General features: G+C 37.3%; 1 protein-coding gene and 1 non-coding gene across 4 annotated transcripts in view; both read left to right on the forward strand.

The window, feature by feature from the left end:
* LIFR (LIF receptor subunit alpha) overlaps positions 1-16,673 on the forward strand; it is a 74,481-nt gene that overhangs the window by 38,366 nt on the left and 19,442 nt on the right. For all 3 annotated transcript variants that reach the window (XM_045787300.2, XM_045787301.2, XM_045787302.2), the window contains exons 6-12: positions 1,416-1,590; positions 3,441-3,695; positions 8,018-8,147; positions 8,588-8,757; positions 10,605-10,750; positions 11,944-12,106; positions 14,620-14,690. In XM_045787300.2, the coding sequence (XP_045643256.1) occupies positions 1,416-1,590; positions 3,441-3,695; positions 8,018-8,147; positions 8,588-8,757; positions 10,605-10,750; positions 11,944-12,106; positions 14,620-14,690 (1,110 nt within the window). The remainder of the gene's footprint in view (positions 1-1,415; positions 1,591-3,440; positions 3,696-8,017; positions 8,148-8,587; positions 8,758-10,604; positions 10,751-11,943; positions 12,107-14,619; positions 14,691-16,673) is intronic.
* Positions 15,537-15,726, forward strand: LOC123785589 (U2 spliceosomal RNA). The gene has a single exon (XR_006777684.2). It is a non-coding gene; the product is annotated as a U2 spliceosomal RNA (small nuclear RNA).

Below are 16,673 nucleotides of genomic sequence, written 5' to 3' on the forward strand. Positions count from 1 at the left end.
TTTTAAAAAATCTGATTGGAACTTTTGTTTGCCGTCCAGGGACTTTTGCCTGGGACTTCATTATAAGTGATTAGGTTGGGCTATCTAGTTGGCAAAATCTTAATATTGTTTTTTTAGATTTTGATCTTGACCTGTTCATATGCCCCAGAAAAGTTGATTTAGATCCCTACCTGGTAAGTAGCGACTCTGCCATCAGTTATCCTGGGGGCTGAGTAGGAGGAAAAGGCAGGAGCACCCCAGCCTTCATAGTGCATAGGTTAGCAATCCCTTGTATTTGGTACAGTATTCCCCATTTTCTGCTCTTTCTGAGGTTCTTCATTCCAGAGGTGTTCTGTCTTACTTTTCCAGATCATAAATCTCCATTCTGCCAAAATGAAGAAGGGTAGTCTTTTGGTAGCACAGAATGTGGGCGGGATATATGGGTACCTAACATCTCTTCAGACAACTTTGAAGCAGTCTTCTGCACCTCACCTTCACCGTGGATTTCCAGGGGAGCCTGGTACAGCCCCTTCTGGAGCCCTTTGGCATTTCCATGATAGAAATCAGGTTGTTTCTGCCTTTTCCATCGGAGGCTTAAGATTCAGCTTTCTCAGATCTTCTGAGTCCATTACTGTTGTCCGTCAGCTCTCCAGTATTTAGAATTTCATTGGTCTTGTTTCTTCTGTTTTTTGCCTTTGTGCATCTGTGCCTTTAAAAAAAAAATCATCTGTGTACTTTTGCTTTAGAGACATTTCAGAAGGTAAGAGGGGGGAATATAGTTATTTAATCTGTTGTCTTTAACTGGAGGCCCCAAGGTTTATTTTAGTAGGTCCTCGATATTTGATCAAAATCCTTCCCATTTTTTACAGTTGAGATTAATATTTTATCTTACTGTAAGCTGCATATTTAAAAATAAAATTTTAAACATGTAACATAAAAAAGTCTAATCTGAAACAGTTACTTTGTTGGGATGCTCCTCCTCACTGCCTCTAACTCTTGGAAGTACCAGTTTTTTCTCGATGAAAAATGGAGACCATTTTTGGCAATGGTACATTTCTCTGTGAACTGTATTGGATGTTTTGGGATATTGATGTCATGTATAATCATGCAGTGGAGCCTAACGATGAAGAAGTAAACAGGTGCACTGGTTGTGATGAGCACCGGGTAATGTGTGGAATTGTTGAATGACTGTATTACACTGTATGTTAACTGCACTGGAATTTAAAAAAAAAAAAGAAGTAAACATAAATGAATCACGATTATTGTTCCTGTAACTCTCCTCTTATGCCTTATAGAAAACGGAGATGGTTATACAAAAAGGCAGACCTTTAACTTAGTGGTGACTGTATACAGTCTGTTGTGTTTTTTAAATCAGAAGGGAAGCAGAACATATCACTACTCAGCAATCTTATTTTGTGTTTGTGTTTGTTTTTTAGCTGACCCACAACACAACTATGAATGGGAAAGACGCAGTTCATCACTGGAGTTGGACCTCAGACATGCCCTTGGAGTGCGCCACTCATTCTGTGGGAATTAGATGCTATGTTGACGATCCTCATTTCTCTGGTCGCAAAGAGTGGAGTGACTGGAGCCCACTGAAGAACGTTTCTTGTAAGCCTACATTTAAAAAGATTTTGTCTCAAATGAATTAGATTAGTCTTAAGGGTAAGGTCTAGTTTAAGCTTTCAGTTCTCCAGATGCCATTTGGCTTCATGAAGGTCACCTGGGGATCTTACAAGTCTCTGTCCCAGAAAATTTTGATTCAAAAACTCTGAGATAGGATTCAGGAATCTGTATTTTTAAAGATCTTCTGAAGTGATTAGATAATCATCCAGGTTTGAAAATCACTGTGGTAGGTGATGAAGAACATTTTTAAAAATTTTACATAGATATTATTGAGATCAAGTCTATAGTAAAAAAAAAAAAAAAAAAAAAAAGGCTCCTAGTTTCTTGCCCACAGAGCAGATCTCTATGAGTTGCAGAGTTATTTCAGAGAACATGGGGATCTGTAAGTATACCCCAAATCACCCGTCTATTGAATGAAACTTGTATGCAGGTAGAATGTTGCCAGTGTGAGAGAGGCCTGGAAAATTGTTGGTGGTCAAATGAAGTCCTTCCAAAGGCTGGTTATCATTGTAGATTATCCACTGTAATGACCACGTGGAAAAATGGATCAGAGGAAGGAAGAGTGGAAGCACATAGATAAGTAATGAGGATCTTGTTGCAGTTTAGCAAAGACAGTGAAGGCTAAAGTAGGGCACTTAGGTCTGGAAATGAAAAGGGGGAAAAGGTGTGAAAACACTGAAGAGACAGAATTAAAATTAGTGACTATTCATTTGGTAAGTGAGAAATAAAGCCAAAGGTGACTATTAGTTTGGGCAGCTGAGTAGCTGGTGATGCCCTCCACTGAGACAGAAAATATATGAATGACTTAGGTGGGAAAGATAAATTCATTTTTAATATGTTGACCTTGAGGTACTTAATGAAGCGTCTGGGTAGCACTGTCTCAGGCAGTCAGAGATACAAGTCTGGCATCCGAGTGATTACTAGGAGCTGGAGAGACACATTGGAGAGTCATCAACATGTATGTGATGTGCAGTTGTTTACATCTAGAGGTTAACATACTCAGAGAAAGAGAAATGGGGACCAGAGACACATGTCTTACAGGCTTGTATGTCTAAGGGTAGGATGGAAGAAAAGGAGCCAGCCAAGTGGAGGACAGTAGCCAGAGAGTTAAGAGTAGCCCAGGAGAGTAGAGTGGTGCAGAACCCAAGAGAGGGAGTTTTGAGAAGCTAGAGCTGAGGCAGCATACGTGGTGCTGCGGATGTCAAAGGCAAGGGTTATTGAGCAGTGGTCATTGGACTGAGCAAATATACCAGTGAGCCACTTTAGTAGAATGGTCGGGGTAGAAGCCAGTATGTGGTAGATTAAAGAGTAATAAGTAGATAGAAAGGAAACTAGAGATAATTAAAAAGATCGGACATTTAGGAAAATAAAAGCAAAGGTGTGGCTTTAACCTGCAGAGAGTTGGGGTTAAAGAAAAAGTGCTGTTTAGGATGTGGAATACTTAAACATATATTCAGGCTGATGGAAAGTAGGAAGACTGCCCTAAATACGTAGAAATCATTTCAAAGGAATGGAATTATTTAATGAGTGACTTATTCTTGTTGTGAAATTTTCACATGTGGATATAAACCCATTTAGTTTGAACCTGCAGACTTCTTAGACATTAACCTGTGACCTTGGGCATTGGCCTGCAATCCCCTCTGTTCCCCCATTATTGGCCATAAGTAGATAAAACATACGTGGTTTTTATTTATTTCTTGTATATGTCTTGCTCCTTTGAAAGCTCTTTTGGGCCACCATTATTACAAAACTCTTTATAGTATGTTTTATATACACTGGGCTATCTTATGGTAAAAGACTTCTAAAGTATTTGTAATTCCTTTTGTTCTCTCTAGGGTCACCTGATTCTCAGACTAAGGTTTTTCCTCAAGACAAAGTAATACTAGTAGGTTCAGATATAACATTTTGTTGTGTGACTCAAGAAAAAGTGTTATCAGCACAGATTGGCCAAACAAATTGTCCCCTTATCCATCTTGATGGGGAAAATGTGGCAATCAAGATCCATAATATCTCTGTTTCTGCAAGTAGTGGAACAAATGTGGTTTTCACAACAGAAGATAACATATTTGGGACAGTTATTTTTGCAGGATGTAAGTATATAATATTAAAGAGTTCCTATTGATCTGTTTTGATCCTCTTTATGCTGTTTCCAGGGACAGGGAACAGTTCTTTTTTTTTTTTTTTTAATGAAGACACCAGAATTTTTGTTTGTTTTAAGATGAGTCCTAAGCTCATTTTCTATATATTTGTGTTTATATAACTTGTAGTTTTTGTAAAAAGATTTGAAACATCCAGCTGCTTAGTTTTAAATTCTTAGTTAACAGTTTGTTGAGTCAAGGGTAGTTTGTATATATTTTTAATTCTACATTGTTTAGGAATTGTTTCATATACTGTTGACCCTTGAACAAAAGAAGTTTGAATTGCATGGGCCTGCACGGATTTTTTTTTAAAGATTTATTTATTTTAGAGAGAATGTGTGCGCAAGAGGTGGGGCGGGAGGAGCAGAGGGAGCGAATCTTCAAGCAGACTTCCTGCTGAGCGTGGAGCCTGACACGGAGCTTGATCTTACCACCCATGAGATCATGACCTCAGCCGAAACGAAGAGTCAGACGCTTAACTGACTAAGCCACTACATGGATTTTTTTCAGTAACTAGAGTACAATACTGTAATTGCATTTTCTCTTAGGTTGTTCTTAACATTTTCTGTAGCTTTATTGTAAGAATATAATACATATTACATACAAAATATGTGTTAATCAATTGTCTATGTTATAGGTAAGTCTTCCAGTCAACAATAAACTACTAATAGTTAAGTTTGGGGGAGTCAAAAGCTATATGTAGAGGGTTTTTTTTTTTTTTTTAAGTTTATTTGTTTTAGTAATCACTACACCCAAAGTGGGACTCAAACTCATGACCCTGAGATCAGTGTTGCATGCTCTTCTGACTAAGTTAACCAGGTGTCCCTGTATGTCGATTTTTGACTGCATACGAGGTAGTGCTCCTAACCCCTGTGTTATTCAAGGGTCTGCTCAAAGTCAATTTCCCACCTAAAACACACCTTTTAAAATTAAAATTAAAATTTAAAACATACCTTTTAAAACATCCCCCAATTAAAGAAACTGATGATTTTACACAAAATCTTTCAATAGTGTCATATATGCTTCTCTAACTTTTAAAGTAATATATTTGAGAGGAAGAGGGTAGCTGGAGGACAGGCGCGGGAGGGGCCCTCTCTCACTGTGTTCTGTGTGTAACACATGCTTCCTGTGCAGGGACTTCTTCCTTAACACGGTCATTCCTGCAGTCCTACAATTCCACATTTCCAAAAGTTGTGTGACGGGCTGCCCTATTTCTGTAGCTTGTGTCGAATGTCCACAGAGAATTCTGTGTTTCGAGTGCTTCTGTCCCCTCTCCCGTGGTAACTGTCATGTGGCGCACTGATGGCTTTGTCTCCAGCAGCGCTTGCTTCCCTTCCTCCCGGCATTCGGAATCAGAGGCTGAGTTCGGTCTAAAGGGTCTCATCAAAGTGTGTGGAATGTAGTGAGTGGGTTTGTGATTTTCTTTTGATCGTGTGGTGATTTTTCTTACCCTTTTTTTTTTTTTTTTTTTGATTCTCAGCTGTGCTCTAGACCAGCAGCTCTCCACTTCTCTTTTCCTTCCAGTGAAACTTAGGATGAATTATGTTGCATTGCTGATATATTCCCAAGGGAATAACCAGAATTAGATGAACTTCTCAGTTTGATGGCTATAACCTTAATCTCTTTTTGTCTTCCCAGCAATGCATTTTGGAATTCAAGTGAGAGTGAGATTATGTTCAAATTTAAACTTTAGAAAATTTCTTTCCTAATGGAATTTTAGGGAAGGACTTGCAACATTCTTCACAAATGATCATGGAGTATAAGTTAAGAACCAGTGGTACATGGAGTGAGGCTACTTTATGATAAGTGATATCAGAAAGTGAGAGATCCACTTAAAAGTACGAAAGACAAAAATTAAAACTCAGAAGATGAGACTGTTCATCAGGTTTTTATTATTTCCAGTGGGGTTCTACTCTTCTATCATAATAGTAGAACAAGCCTATTTAATTCATAATTTAACATTCATTTATAGCATTTGGGGGTTGAAATACTCAATATTTGTCAACTCAGAAGCAGTAATAGAATTTCACTTCAGAGGAATTTCTTTAGGAACTTAGCAAGGGCAGTTTGTGGTGTGAGTTAGGGATTAAGATTCATTATTTTCTTTCCCTTATGGATATCCTGTTAACCCACCATATATTGAAAAGACACAATCAAAACTTGCCAGGATTTTAATTTGAGTTACATTAGATTTATTAATTTAGGAGACCACTTTAGGACAATTTTCATTCTCACTATACTGAGTTATCCAAACGAGGCACATGTATATCTCTTCATTTAGTTAGGTCTTCTTTGATTTATTTTAGTGATAGAGAAGGTCTTATATATCTTTTAGTAAATTTATTCCTAAGAGTTTGATGTTTGGTGCTAATAAAAGTGGCTTTTTTTCCTCTTCATTTTATTATTGTAATTGCAAATACATTTATTATCCAGCAGACAGAACAGTTATTTACCAATACTTGTCAGTGTTTATGCGGGAGCTAATTTAGTTATAAGCAAAATCTTTTATAAACACTGTACGTTCAGTAATCATTCAGTTATTTTCATAGATAATGCCATCTCAGCATTATAAAAATTGACCTAAGTATTAATCTTTCGTCATACTTAAGAATTTTAAAATACTACACTGTGACATAGAGCATGTAAATATTTGTCACATGTCAAGTTTCATACTTCTCATTTGAAAATATTTTCATAAAAATGGCTTCGTTTTTTAAATTGCATTTTCTATTTGCTGGTAATACAATTGATTTATACCTAGTTTTTATCCAGCTTCAGCTAATTCCTTTGTAAGTTAATTTCTTTGAGAACAGTCAGTACATTACCTTTCAAATATTGACTTCTCATATTTTTTCTCCATCTTTGCTTCCATGTCTATTTCGCTTCTGTTATTTGGATTTTTTTAAATAATATTTTTTATTATATTATGTTAGTCACCATACAGTACATCCCTGGTTTTTTATGTAAAGCTCGATGATTCATTAGTTCCATATACACCCAGTGCACCATGCAATAGGTGCCCTCCTTACTACCCATCACCAGCCTATCCCATTCCCCCACCCCCCTCCCCTCTGAAGCCCTCAGTTTGTTTCTCAGAGTCCAGTTATTTGGATTTTAACTATTTCAGTTTAACATATCTGCCAAATACTAAAACAATCAGCATTTTAAGTATACCCCAAATTTTGGTATGTCATTTTAATAAAATGACTGAAAGTTTAGCCTTAGATTAAAAACAGTTTTCAAAACAAATATATCAGTGTTATCTGATTATGCAGTTGTTAGACTTTAAAATCTCATGACTCCTCTTAATATTACCTAAAATATCATTGACGGACGTTATTCTACCTCGGGAAGCTATGTGAAATTTTCTATCTCCTTTTAAGTCTCTAAAACAGTCTAAGAACTGTTTTAAAGATTAGATTTAGTTTTTAAAAAATAAAATTATTTTATAGAATTTGCAACAAGTAGATAATTGTTTTTTTAAAAACTTAGTGAAAGATAATTTGGTAGATAAGATAAATATGACAGAGAATACCAGTTTCTATGTGTGCTTGATTAAACATGAATACAGAAATACCAATTTCTATAATTAGTGTCCAACTGCAGAATTTTCCATGATTACTTTAAAGGTCTAAGACACATGTACACACAAAAAAAACAAACATTTTTCTTTTTTCTAGTTTTGCCCCTGCAAAACCAGAGGGAATGTTCCAATAAAGAACAGAAAGAGAAGAGCAATAGTCACTTTGAACATAGGAAGATGCAGAATTTTACCAAGAGATACTTTGTAAATAATAGTCATCGTAACTTATTTAAGAACTCAGACTTGCAGCATGGCTGGTGCTGACCTTTAATCTGAGTTGGTACTTCTTTTCAAATCACAGTATTTACACGACACATAATAATACTTTTAGCCTATAGATTTTTCTGATTTGTTGTATACAGCTTGCTTTGAGAGATTTGGTAGGATTTAAGGGGGAAAAATGTCTTCAGGTTGTTTTCGGGAAGTTTCCAAATAAGCTAGTAGTCATTCTGCAGTATATTTTAATCCATCATTTCTAACATAATATGAACTCATAAGAAAAATAAGAAAAACTCATAATAAGAAACACATGCTACAGAAAGCATGGCAATTCCTGCATTGTTCAAAAGGTAAAATGTAAACAATAAGTTATTTCTAAAGGAAATTGTATAAAATATAGTTAACATTATAAAACATGTTTTCAGGGAAAATATATGTAACCCATAAGTAACGACATTTTTTTTCCTATTAGATCCACCTGATATTCCTCAAAAACTGAATTGTGAGACCTATGATTTAAAAGAGATTGTCTGTACTTGGAATCCAGGAAGACCAACCGCATTGGTGGGCCCACGCAATACAAGTTATACTTTATTTGAAAGGTAAAGGTCACCAAGGAAAGATGTCAGACAGCGAGGAGCACATTGGAGGGTATTAAATGACATAGGGAAATGCGGTATCTCATTTATGTTATGAGTAAAATATAAAACCTAATATGCTGTGTAAAATTGGATATACCATAGATACTGCAAATGACGTGCACACAGACTAGATTCGTATGCTTCTTTAAAAAACCCTAGAAGAACCCTCAAATATGAATAGAGACTGTTGCTAGGTAGTAGGCTTCTGGTCGATTATTTTCATCTATTTTCTGAATCATGTACATTTTCTTCATCAAGTACATAGTATATCTAGAATTAGAAATATAAAGTTTTAAAAAAGATTATTAGAAATTTACCCATTCATTTTTTTCCTGAAGTATTTATCGCTCTTGCCATTTTGAAATGATTTTAATATTTCTTATTGCTCTCTTAATTCATAGTTTTTCAGGGAAATATGTTAGATTTAAAAGAGTTGAAGCACCAACAAATGAAAGCTATCAGTTATTCTTTCAAATGCGTCCAAATCAAGAAATATATAATTTTACTTTGAATGCTCGCAATCCTCTGGGTCGATCGGAATCAACTATTTTAGTTAACATAACTGAAAAAGGTAAGCTGCTGCATAAACTAGTGTCTTGAAAATAATTTTAGAGTGGTAAAATGTTTTGAAATTAGTGAAAAGTGCTTCTAAGGCTTCCTTTTTATAATTTTTTATAGTTAATTTTATAAGTTTTATTTTAAAATCCTTAAAATGTATAATTTCAAGTTTCACCATTTTATTGAATTCAGATAAAAATTTGTATTAGTCATTTGCATAGAAATTTTAGATGGCTTTTCTCTAATAGTTTTTGATTATTGAAAAACATTTTTGCCCAATTTTTAAAAACTTATTTTTTTAAATCTTTTTATTTTAATATAATTATAGACTCACAAGTGGTTGCAAAAATAATAAACCCTGTGACATCTCACCCGGCTTTCCGCATTTGTGATGTCTCATTAACTACAGTACAGTTTCCAAATGAGGCAGGCGACAGTGATACCATACTGTAAACTAGACCAGTGAACTGGACTGCTGGCCTTGCTCAGTTTCCACAAGTTTCTGTGCGCATGTAGAATGCGTGTGCGTGGATGGGCTTCTGTGCTGTTGGATCCGTGTGTGGATTCACAGAACCACCAACATAGTCAAGAAACAGAACTGTTCAGGCTCCACAAAGAGACTTCCTCTTGCTGCCCACCTAGCCAACCCCTCCCACACCTTCCCACTCCCCCCCCCCCGCCCCCCATGCTCCTGCATCCGTGTCCCCAGGCAACATCTACTCAGTTCGTCGTCTCTGGATTTTGAAGTGTTGTATAAAGGGTATCATATAGTACCTAACCTTTGGAGATTGATACTTTTTACTAAGGGTAATGTCCTTGAGATCCATCCAGGTTGCTGTGTATATCAGTAAACGGTTTGTTCCTTTTTATTGCTGATGATTCTGGAATTTTTACCAGCCCTATTATATAGCTCAAAATAGGAATAAAATATGGTCGGTCTTCTTAGCATTCATTCCTGTGGGCATTCCACTGCATCGGCTCCTAGCGGGCTCTACAGAGCGCAGAGCACTGGCCTACGTAGAGGCCTTTTCATAGACACTCGCAGTCCATGGAGAAAGGCTTAAACCAAGTGTATTGCAATAGGGACTAGCAAGTGCTTATCAGATGGTCTTGTTGTCCCGTTTGTAAATATAAGTACACTTCTGTTAATTATTCCTTCTCATCATTTTTGTTATTTCCTGGTTTTTCCTAAGGTCAGAACAGCTACAGTTTGTACTTGAGTGGTTAGCGTTTGTGTGTACTTGTCCGCCCTCCGCCTTTCAACCTTACTTTCACACGATTCCTTCTTCCCACTCACGTCGGCCTGTGAGGTATCACCGCATCATGCGCAGTTTCTTCCACTGTCGTACCGTGTTCTTGCCAGGACCCCAACCGGAAGCTTTCTTCTGCATCCGCTTTGCCAATTTTAGTCAGATTCTTCCTTCAAAGCTCATCTTCAGTCCCATCTTCACTCTAAGACTTTCCTTACCACACTTGTATCTCAATTCCTGTAGCCACTAGAAATACTGCACATTTCCAACTTAGCATATATACTCTTGTTCATCGTGTCTCTTTTTTTTTTCCTTTGTCACTCCAAATAAATTAGGGGCTCTGTAAAGATAGAGGTTATGATCCAACTACCTTTTAGTATTCCTGATGCCAGCCTAGGAACCTTGAGAGTGGTTGGTCTGTAAACACTGTTGGCACGATACCAGCAGTAAAAGTGAGGCTCGTGTATGCCACGAGTACTGAGTGGAGTATTGTTGATCAGTACTAATGACACCTCTCTTGTTTCTTGGTTTTTTTGTTGTTGTTGTTTTTAATTGTCATTTGTCATAGTAGTATCTTTTTTAAAATAATCTTTACAAATTATATTTACAGTCTATCCTCATATTCCTACTTCAGTCAAAGTGAAGGATATTAATTCAACAGCTGTTACACTTTCCTGGCATTTACCAGGCAACTTTGCAAAGATTAAACTTTTATGTCAAATTGAAATTAACAAAACTAACTCAGTCCAAGAATTGGTGAGTAAGATTTTTCTATAAACTTCCTTTGAGGTTACTTTAGATAAAATAGTTTTTGAAAGAATTAAGGAAATTGATATGCATAAGCTCTCAGATGATTTATTATAGAAATTTACTAAGAACTAAGACTCTGTATATCGATGTAATGACAGCATTATATTTAGCCCTTGAAAACAGTTATAATACTGGGTATTATAGAACATGAGCTTGACTTTTATACTCAGAATGTTTCCAGGTCTACTGTAGTACATGGCATGTTTGTAAATGAATGAATAGTTTTTGCCATAACCTTTAGCATCAGTTAATGGACTGATAAGCACCAGAGAAATGTGATTTTTAAAAGTGCCAAGTGCAGCAGTAAGAGCAAGTTCTAAGTCAGAATGTGGATGTTATAAGTCAGAACATGACTTTTTAATACATTTCAGATACTTAGATTGACTTTGTTCTGCACCATCTTGTAATTTGTGGTAAGTCCAAAATAAAAGATTTTGTAATGAAAATATTCATTTGGAGACTTACTGAGACGATTGCTAGAAAATCAGTCAAAATGCCAGAATATAACCCGAAAAACTCCTTTGTAATTTGTAATTGGTAGCTCAGAGGATTTCCTGAGGCATGCGGATCCTCAGATTTGTTTAAATTGTTTCATTTTAATTTTATATAATTTAAATAAGAATTTGTTGAATATTCTACATGTTTAGCGCCATACTAGAGGTTCTCAGTGCCCTATTAAAAAGATACATAAGATGATGCCTGCCTCAAAGAAGCTTCCAAATATAGTTGACTAGTGTATTTAATCCTCAAGGTCATCTTAGATTACTAAAGTGTATTAAGGCTTGTTGTGTTGCCAGTAGCCATTGACCAGTGAACAAGACTCCGTCATCCTCTCTGCATAATTTAATTGATCATTGTTACTTAGATCCAGTATTTGAATTAAAATGACACCTAAATATTGTTTATTGTTACTACAGAGCATAATTTCACAGATTTCATATTTATGTAAAAATTAAAATATTTTGGTGGATGAACTGTGTTTAGTTTTACAAAGGTAAACTCATGTGGACATTTAGTCAGTTTATGTTATAAATTTGGGTGGCTTTCTTATCAAAAAAAGTGTGTGTGTGTGTGTGTGTATGGATGGATTCTTATGTGACATTACATATACATACGCATATTGATTTGCTTTCTAATAGCGGAATGTCACAATCAAAGGAGTAGAAAATTCAAGTTATCTTGTAGCTGTGGACAAGTTAAATCCATACACTATATATACTTTTCGGATTCGCTGTTCTACCGAAACTTTCTGGAAATGGAGCAGATGGAGCAATGAAAAGAAATATTTAACCACAGAAGCCAGTAAGTTAATGAAATGATTCATAGCTGATTATTACTGTGGATCTTGAAATTTTACAACTTATTTTTAAAGAAAATGTCACTAAAGTGAGTAAAAGGAGAATGCTTGAATTGCGAAATTATGTAATAATATCTCCTAGTAAAATATCCAGACATCTTAAATGGTGGCTCTTTAAGGTTTGTGGTAATACGAACAGCTGCTTGGCCTGTGTTGTGTGGAAAGACTAGGTCTGTCTGCAGGTTGTTTGCAGCTGTCCTAAAATGATGAAGAGGAAACAAACTCGAAACTGTGGTGAGATTCTGGGTGATTTCTCTGACACTTTTTCCTCCTTTCCTAGAATTTTAATAACCTATTTAGATTACTTTACTGAAGACAATTGTCAATAAAGAGAATTTGTTGGAATTTTTATTTGTGACCTAGGCCTGAGCAATGGATGGGGCCAGAGGTCTTGAACTTCAGTTTCTGCAGTACATGGAGGTCAAAATAGGTACAAAAGTAGGTAACTGGTTTTCTGAGTATGATAATTTCCAAAGATGGAATGAGATTCTATCCTCGAATAATCAGATGTCAGCTTTAAAAGTCAAGAACAAAAAACTTACAAATAGGTATAATTTTCAGGAGTCATTCAACAAAAGATAACAAAAGCTTTATTTGCACTAGATAATATGAGGAATATAAAACTTCTTTCAGGAGCGCCTGAGTGGCTCAGTTGGTTAAGCATCTGACTCTTGATTTCAGCTCAGGTCATGATCTCGGGGTCCTGGGATCGAGCCCCACATTGGACTCCACACTCAGCGGGGAGTCTGCTTGAGGATTTTCTCTCTCCCTCTCCTTTTGCACCTCCCCCAGTTCATGTGCACATTCTCTCTCTCTCTCTTTCTCAAATAAATGAATCTTTTTTAAAAAACTTCCACGAAAAATTTAATGAACAATAAAACAAAAAATGATAGATGTTAATCCAGATTTTTGCGAGAGATGAGAGCATCTTTGTGATACATGTCAAAAACCTACTTGGATCATCAGAACTGAATCCTGTGCACGAGTCCAGAAAGGGAGTGTGTTAGTTATCTGTTGCTACCTGACAAATTACCCTACAATTCAGTGGCTTAAAACAGTAAACATTTATTATCTCACAATGAGTGTGGGTCAGAAATTAGGAAGCAGCTTAGCTGAGTGGCTCTGGCTTACAGTCTCTCATGAGGCCACAGTGTGGATGTGGATGGCGGCTGCAGGCTTGCCTGGGGCTCACGCAGAGGCTGTTCCTCACCATGCAGGCCTCTCCATAGTGCTGCAGAGTGTCCTCATAACATGGCAGCTAGCTCCTCCTGGGCTTGGTGAGTAGAGGCAGAACGTGGCAGCCTCCACAGTGCCTTTTATGACCTCACCTCAGAAGGGAGCTACCATCGTATCTGTCATACCTTGTTGGTCACACAGGCCAATGCTGTTATGGTGTGGGAGGGGACCACACACGGGCGGGCATACCAGGAGATGTGACCAATATCATCGGTCATTTGGAGACTGGCTTCCGCAGGAGCTTTTGCCTTTAGTTGATGAGCTGCTATTGCCAAGAGAAAATATGTCATTTATATCTCACTGAGACGATAGCGTTAATTCACTTTCCAGATACTTACTGAGGGGCGCCTGCGTGACTCAGTCGGTTGAGCGGCTGACTGTTGGTTTTAGCTCAGGTCATGATGTCTTGGCTCATGGGATTGAGCCCCACGTCGGGCTCCGTGCTCAACAGGGAGTCTACCTGAAAATTCTCTCCCTTTTCCCCAGCGCATTTGCGTGCATGCTCACTCTCTCTCAAATAAATAAATCTTAAAAAAAAAAAAAAAAAAAACCTTTCTGAGCACCCACTTGTGGGTCACCAGGGAGATAGCGCTGAATAAAACAGTCTCCGCCCATGGAGTTTATAGGATAGAGGATTAGAAAGAAATTTTTAAAAATAGTATGTTGGGTAATCCCACAGAGAAAAATAAAGCCTAGAAAGGGGACCAGGGAAAGAAGGTGACAGGGGAGGAGGAGTTCCAATTCTAAATAAGGTAGCTAGAAAAGACCTCCCTAGTAAAGTAACAATGGAGCTGAGATATGGAGGACGTGAGATAATCCAGGAGGAGAGTTTCTGTGCACAGGGAGAGAGGTCACAGAAAGTGCAGGAAGCCTGAGGCAGGTGTCTGCAACACGTTTGAGGAGCACCAGGAAGCCTGTGCTCGGCCAGAGCCCACTGGAGCAAGGGGAGGCAGGATGTGAGGCGGAGCAGCGTGGAGCGTCCCTTAGGGCCTGAAGGGCAATTTTAATCCATTCTGAGGGGCCTCTTGTTCTGCAGGCGTTGAGAGCTCAGCTTTTTCATTGTTTCATTTCTGAAGGGAAGCCACTGAAGGGCTTCACATTTCTATGGAGAATTCCAGAAGCCTAGGAAAAAAATCTCAAGCACCACAGTCTCAGTCACTGATATTATCAACTGATGTACAGTACACATCTTCAAATGCTAACTCTTAAATCTCTTTCCTAGTTCCTTCAAAGGGACCAGACACGTGGAGAGAGTGGAGTTCTGATGGAAAAAATTTAATAATCTATTGGAAGGTAAGTATCTGATTTTTCCCTGAATATTCAAATAACGATAATGTGCTAAACTGCTTACTGTTCGTATGGTACTTGGATGAACCAGGAGCCCCGGTTTCCCACACTGGCTCTCTGCAGTCCTGCGGAGAATCTAACCTGGCTCCTCCCAACCCCCACACTCCTCATCACCCCCAATTCACCGCAGTCAGTTTGGTGAGGATCTTCTGTGACAGAGCTGAGCATTTTTTAGTTTGATTTCTTGAGGCCTGTAAAGGACCTGAGGATTTCATGAATTCCATTTCTCTCACTTGAGTTAGAAACACAGCAAGAAGCTACAAGTTAGAATCTCAGTTGTGTTGATGTTACATTTTTTTCTTCAGTGAATAGGAAGCTTTTTACATACATCATGTGTAATTTGTTTCCCTTAATCACATTATTATATGCCACTTAAAAAGGTTTTCATGGCTTTGTACAATTTTTAGATATAATATAAATTGCATTATGTTTTCACTAGTTTTTCTCTTACTAGAGCAAACATTCTTGTTGCTATATTCTTTATCTGATTTGCAAACATCAAAAACAAACAACTGTTTTTTACATCAGATTTTATAAGAGCAGTCATAATTGGATTCCTTTAAATAGTGAATTTTGTTATTGAAAGTAAAACATTATTTTTACAAAAATTTGACATCAGCCCAGCTTTGAGTAACGTCTGTGTGCAAATTCTTTGTAAGTTGTGTTGCTTTGTGATGGTCTGTATATGACTGTGTACCCCTCTTAATCTTGATTAGAAAATCCACTGGCTACTCACATTTGTCTGTCAGGTTTCTTGATGATGTAGTAACAATTATACAGCCACTTCAGTGTGTCACTTCTCAGCCTTTTGGCTAAAATCAGGTGTAGTATCTGTTCTTAATGGTTTAATACGTGATTTGTCTTCTATCCAAAGACAATATATCACATGGATTTCTGGAATTAGGAGATGGAATAGGAGCTTACTCTGCCCACTCCACACATCGACCTGGTGTTGCAGTACCATTACTTCAATGCAGAGAAAGTTTGGGATGTTGTTCAAACTAGATGAATGCCTAACCAAAGATGAAAAATAACAGAAGTGATTGTAACTTCAAAGACGAGGTTAATGGTTCTGCCATTTGCCAAGGAGGAGCATATTTGGGTGGAAAATTAAATTGTTTGAGGTTGACTTTTTAAAAATGTGTTCTAAAAATATGTGCCACTGGGATATCCAAGTAGAGTCTAATAGATAGATGGTGGTTTGATGTGAGGCTCCGGAATACAGGGGAGAAGTCAGAGCTAAATACATAGCTTTGAGTAGCAGGTAACACGGGATCACTCAGGGAGAGCATGCAGGATGGAAAAAGGCCAAGGACAGACCCCTAGTTGATAGCAGCGTATAAAGGATCAGCAAGGAGGAGGATCCAGCAGAGAAGAGTGGGAAGGTGAGATAGAGGACGGGAAGACCAGAAGAAAATGGTAAAGCGGAAGCCAAGGATGGGAGTTCTGTGAAGGAGTGAGCGGTCAGCAGCATCAAATGAAGCCTTAGGAGGATAATAGAACAGGCCGTCAGAGAGTCACTGTTACGGAGCAGTGTTTTCAGCACAGTATTAATATCAAGGTCAGTGCAGGTCAGAGGGTCCCGTGCATTGTCGTATAAATTGGAACAGTAGTCTTGAAATAAAGTTTGAATGTTTCCTTATATCCAGTAAGTCTGCTTTGGAAATCCACATTAAAGAATTAATCCTAACTATGAAAAAGAAAAAAGTGGCACGAAAAGGTGCACTGAAGTATTATTTTAGTATGGTGAAAAGTTGGAAACAACTTAAATTTCATTTATTTAAGGAATATTCAAGTAAACTAGTAAAAGTACTACATAAAATCTAAAGCCATTAAAGTGTATATATTATGGGCAAGTATGTAATAGAAAGGTGAAAAAAAGATACAATTGTGATTAAAACAGTTTAAATAAAAAAAAAAACTACATCC

This window comes from Ursus americanus, chromosome 15, assembly GCF_024610735.1.
Source record: "Ursus americanus isolate L20-20 chromosome 15, mUrsAme1.1.p, whole genome shotgun sequence".
NCBI classification, from domain to species: domain Eukaryota; kingdom Metazoa; phylum Chordata; class Mammalia; order Carnivora; family Ursidae; genus Ursus; species Ursus americanus.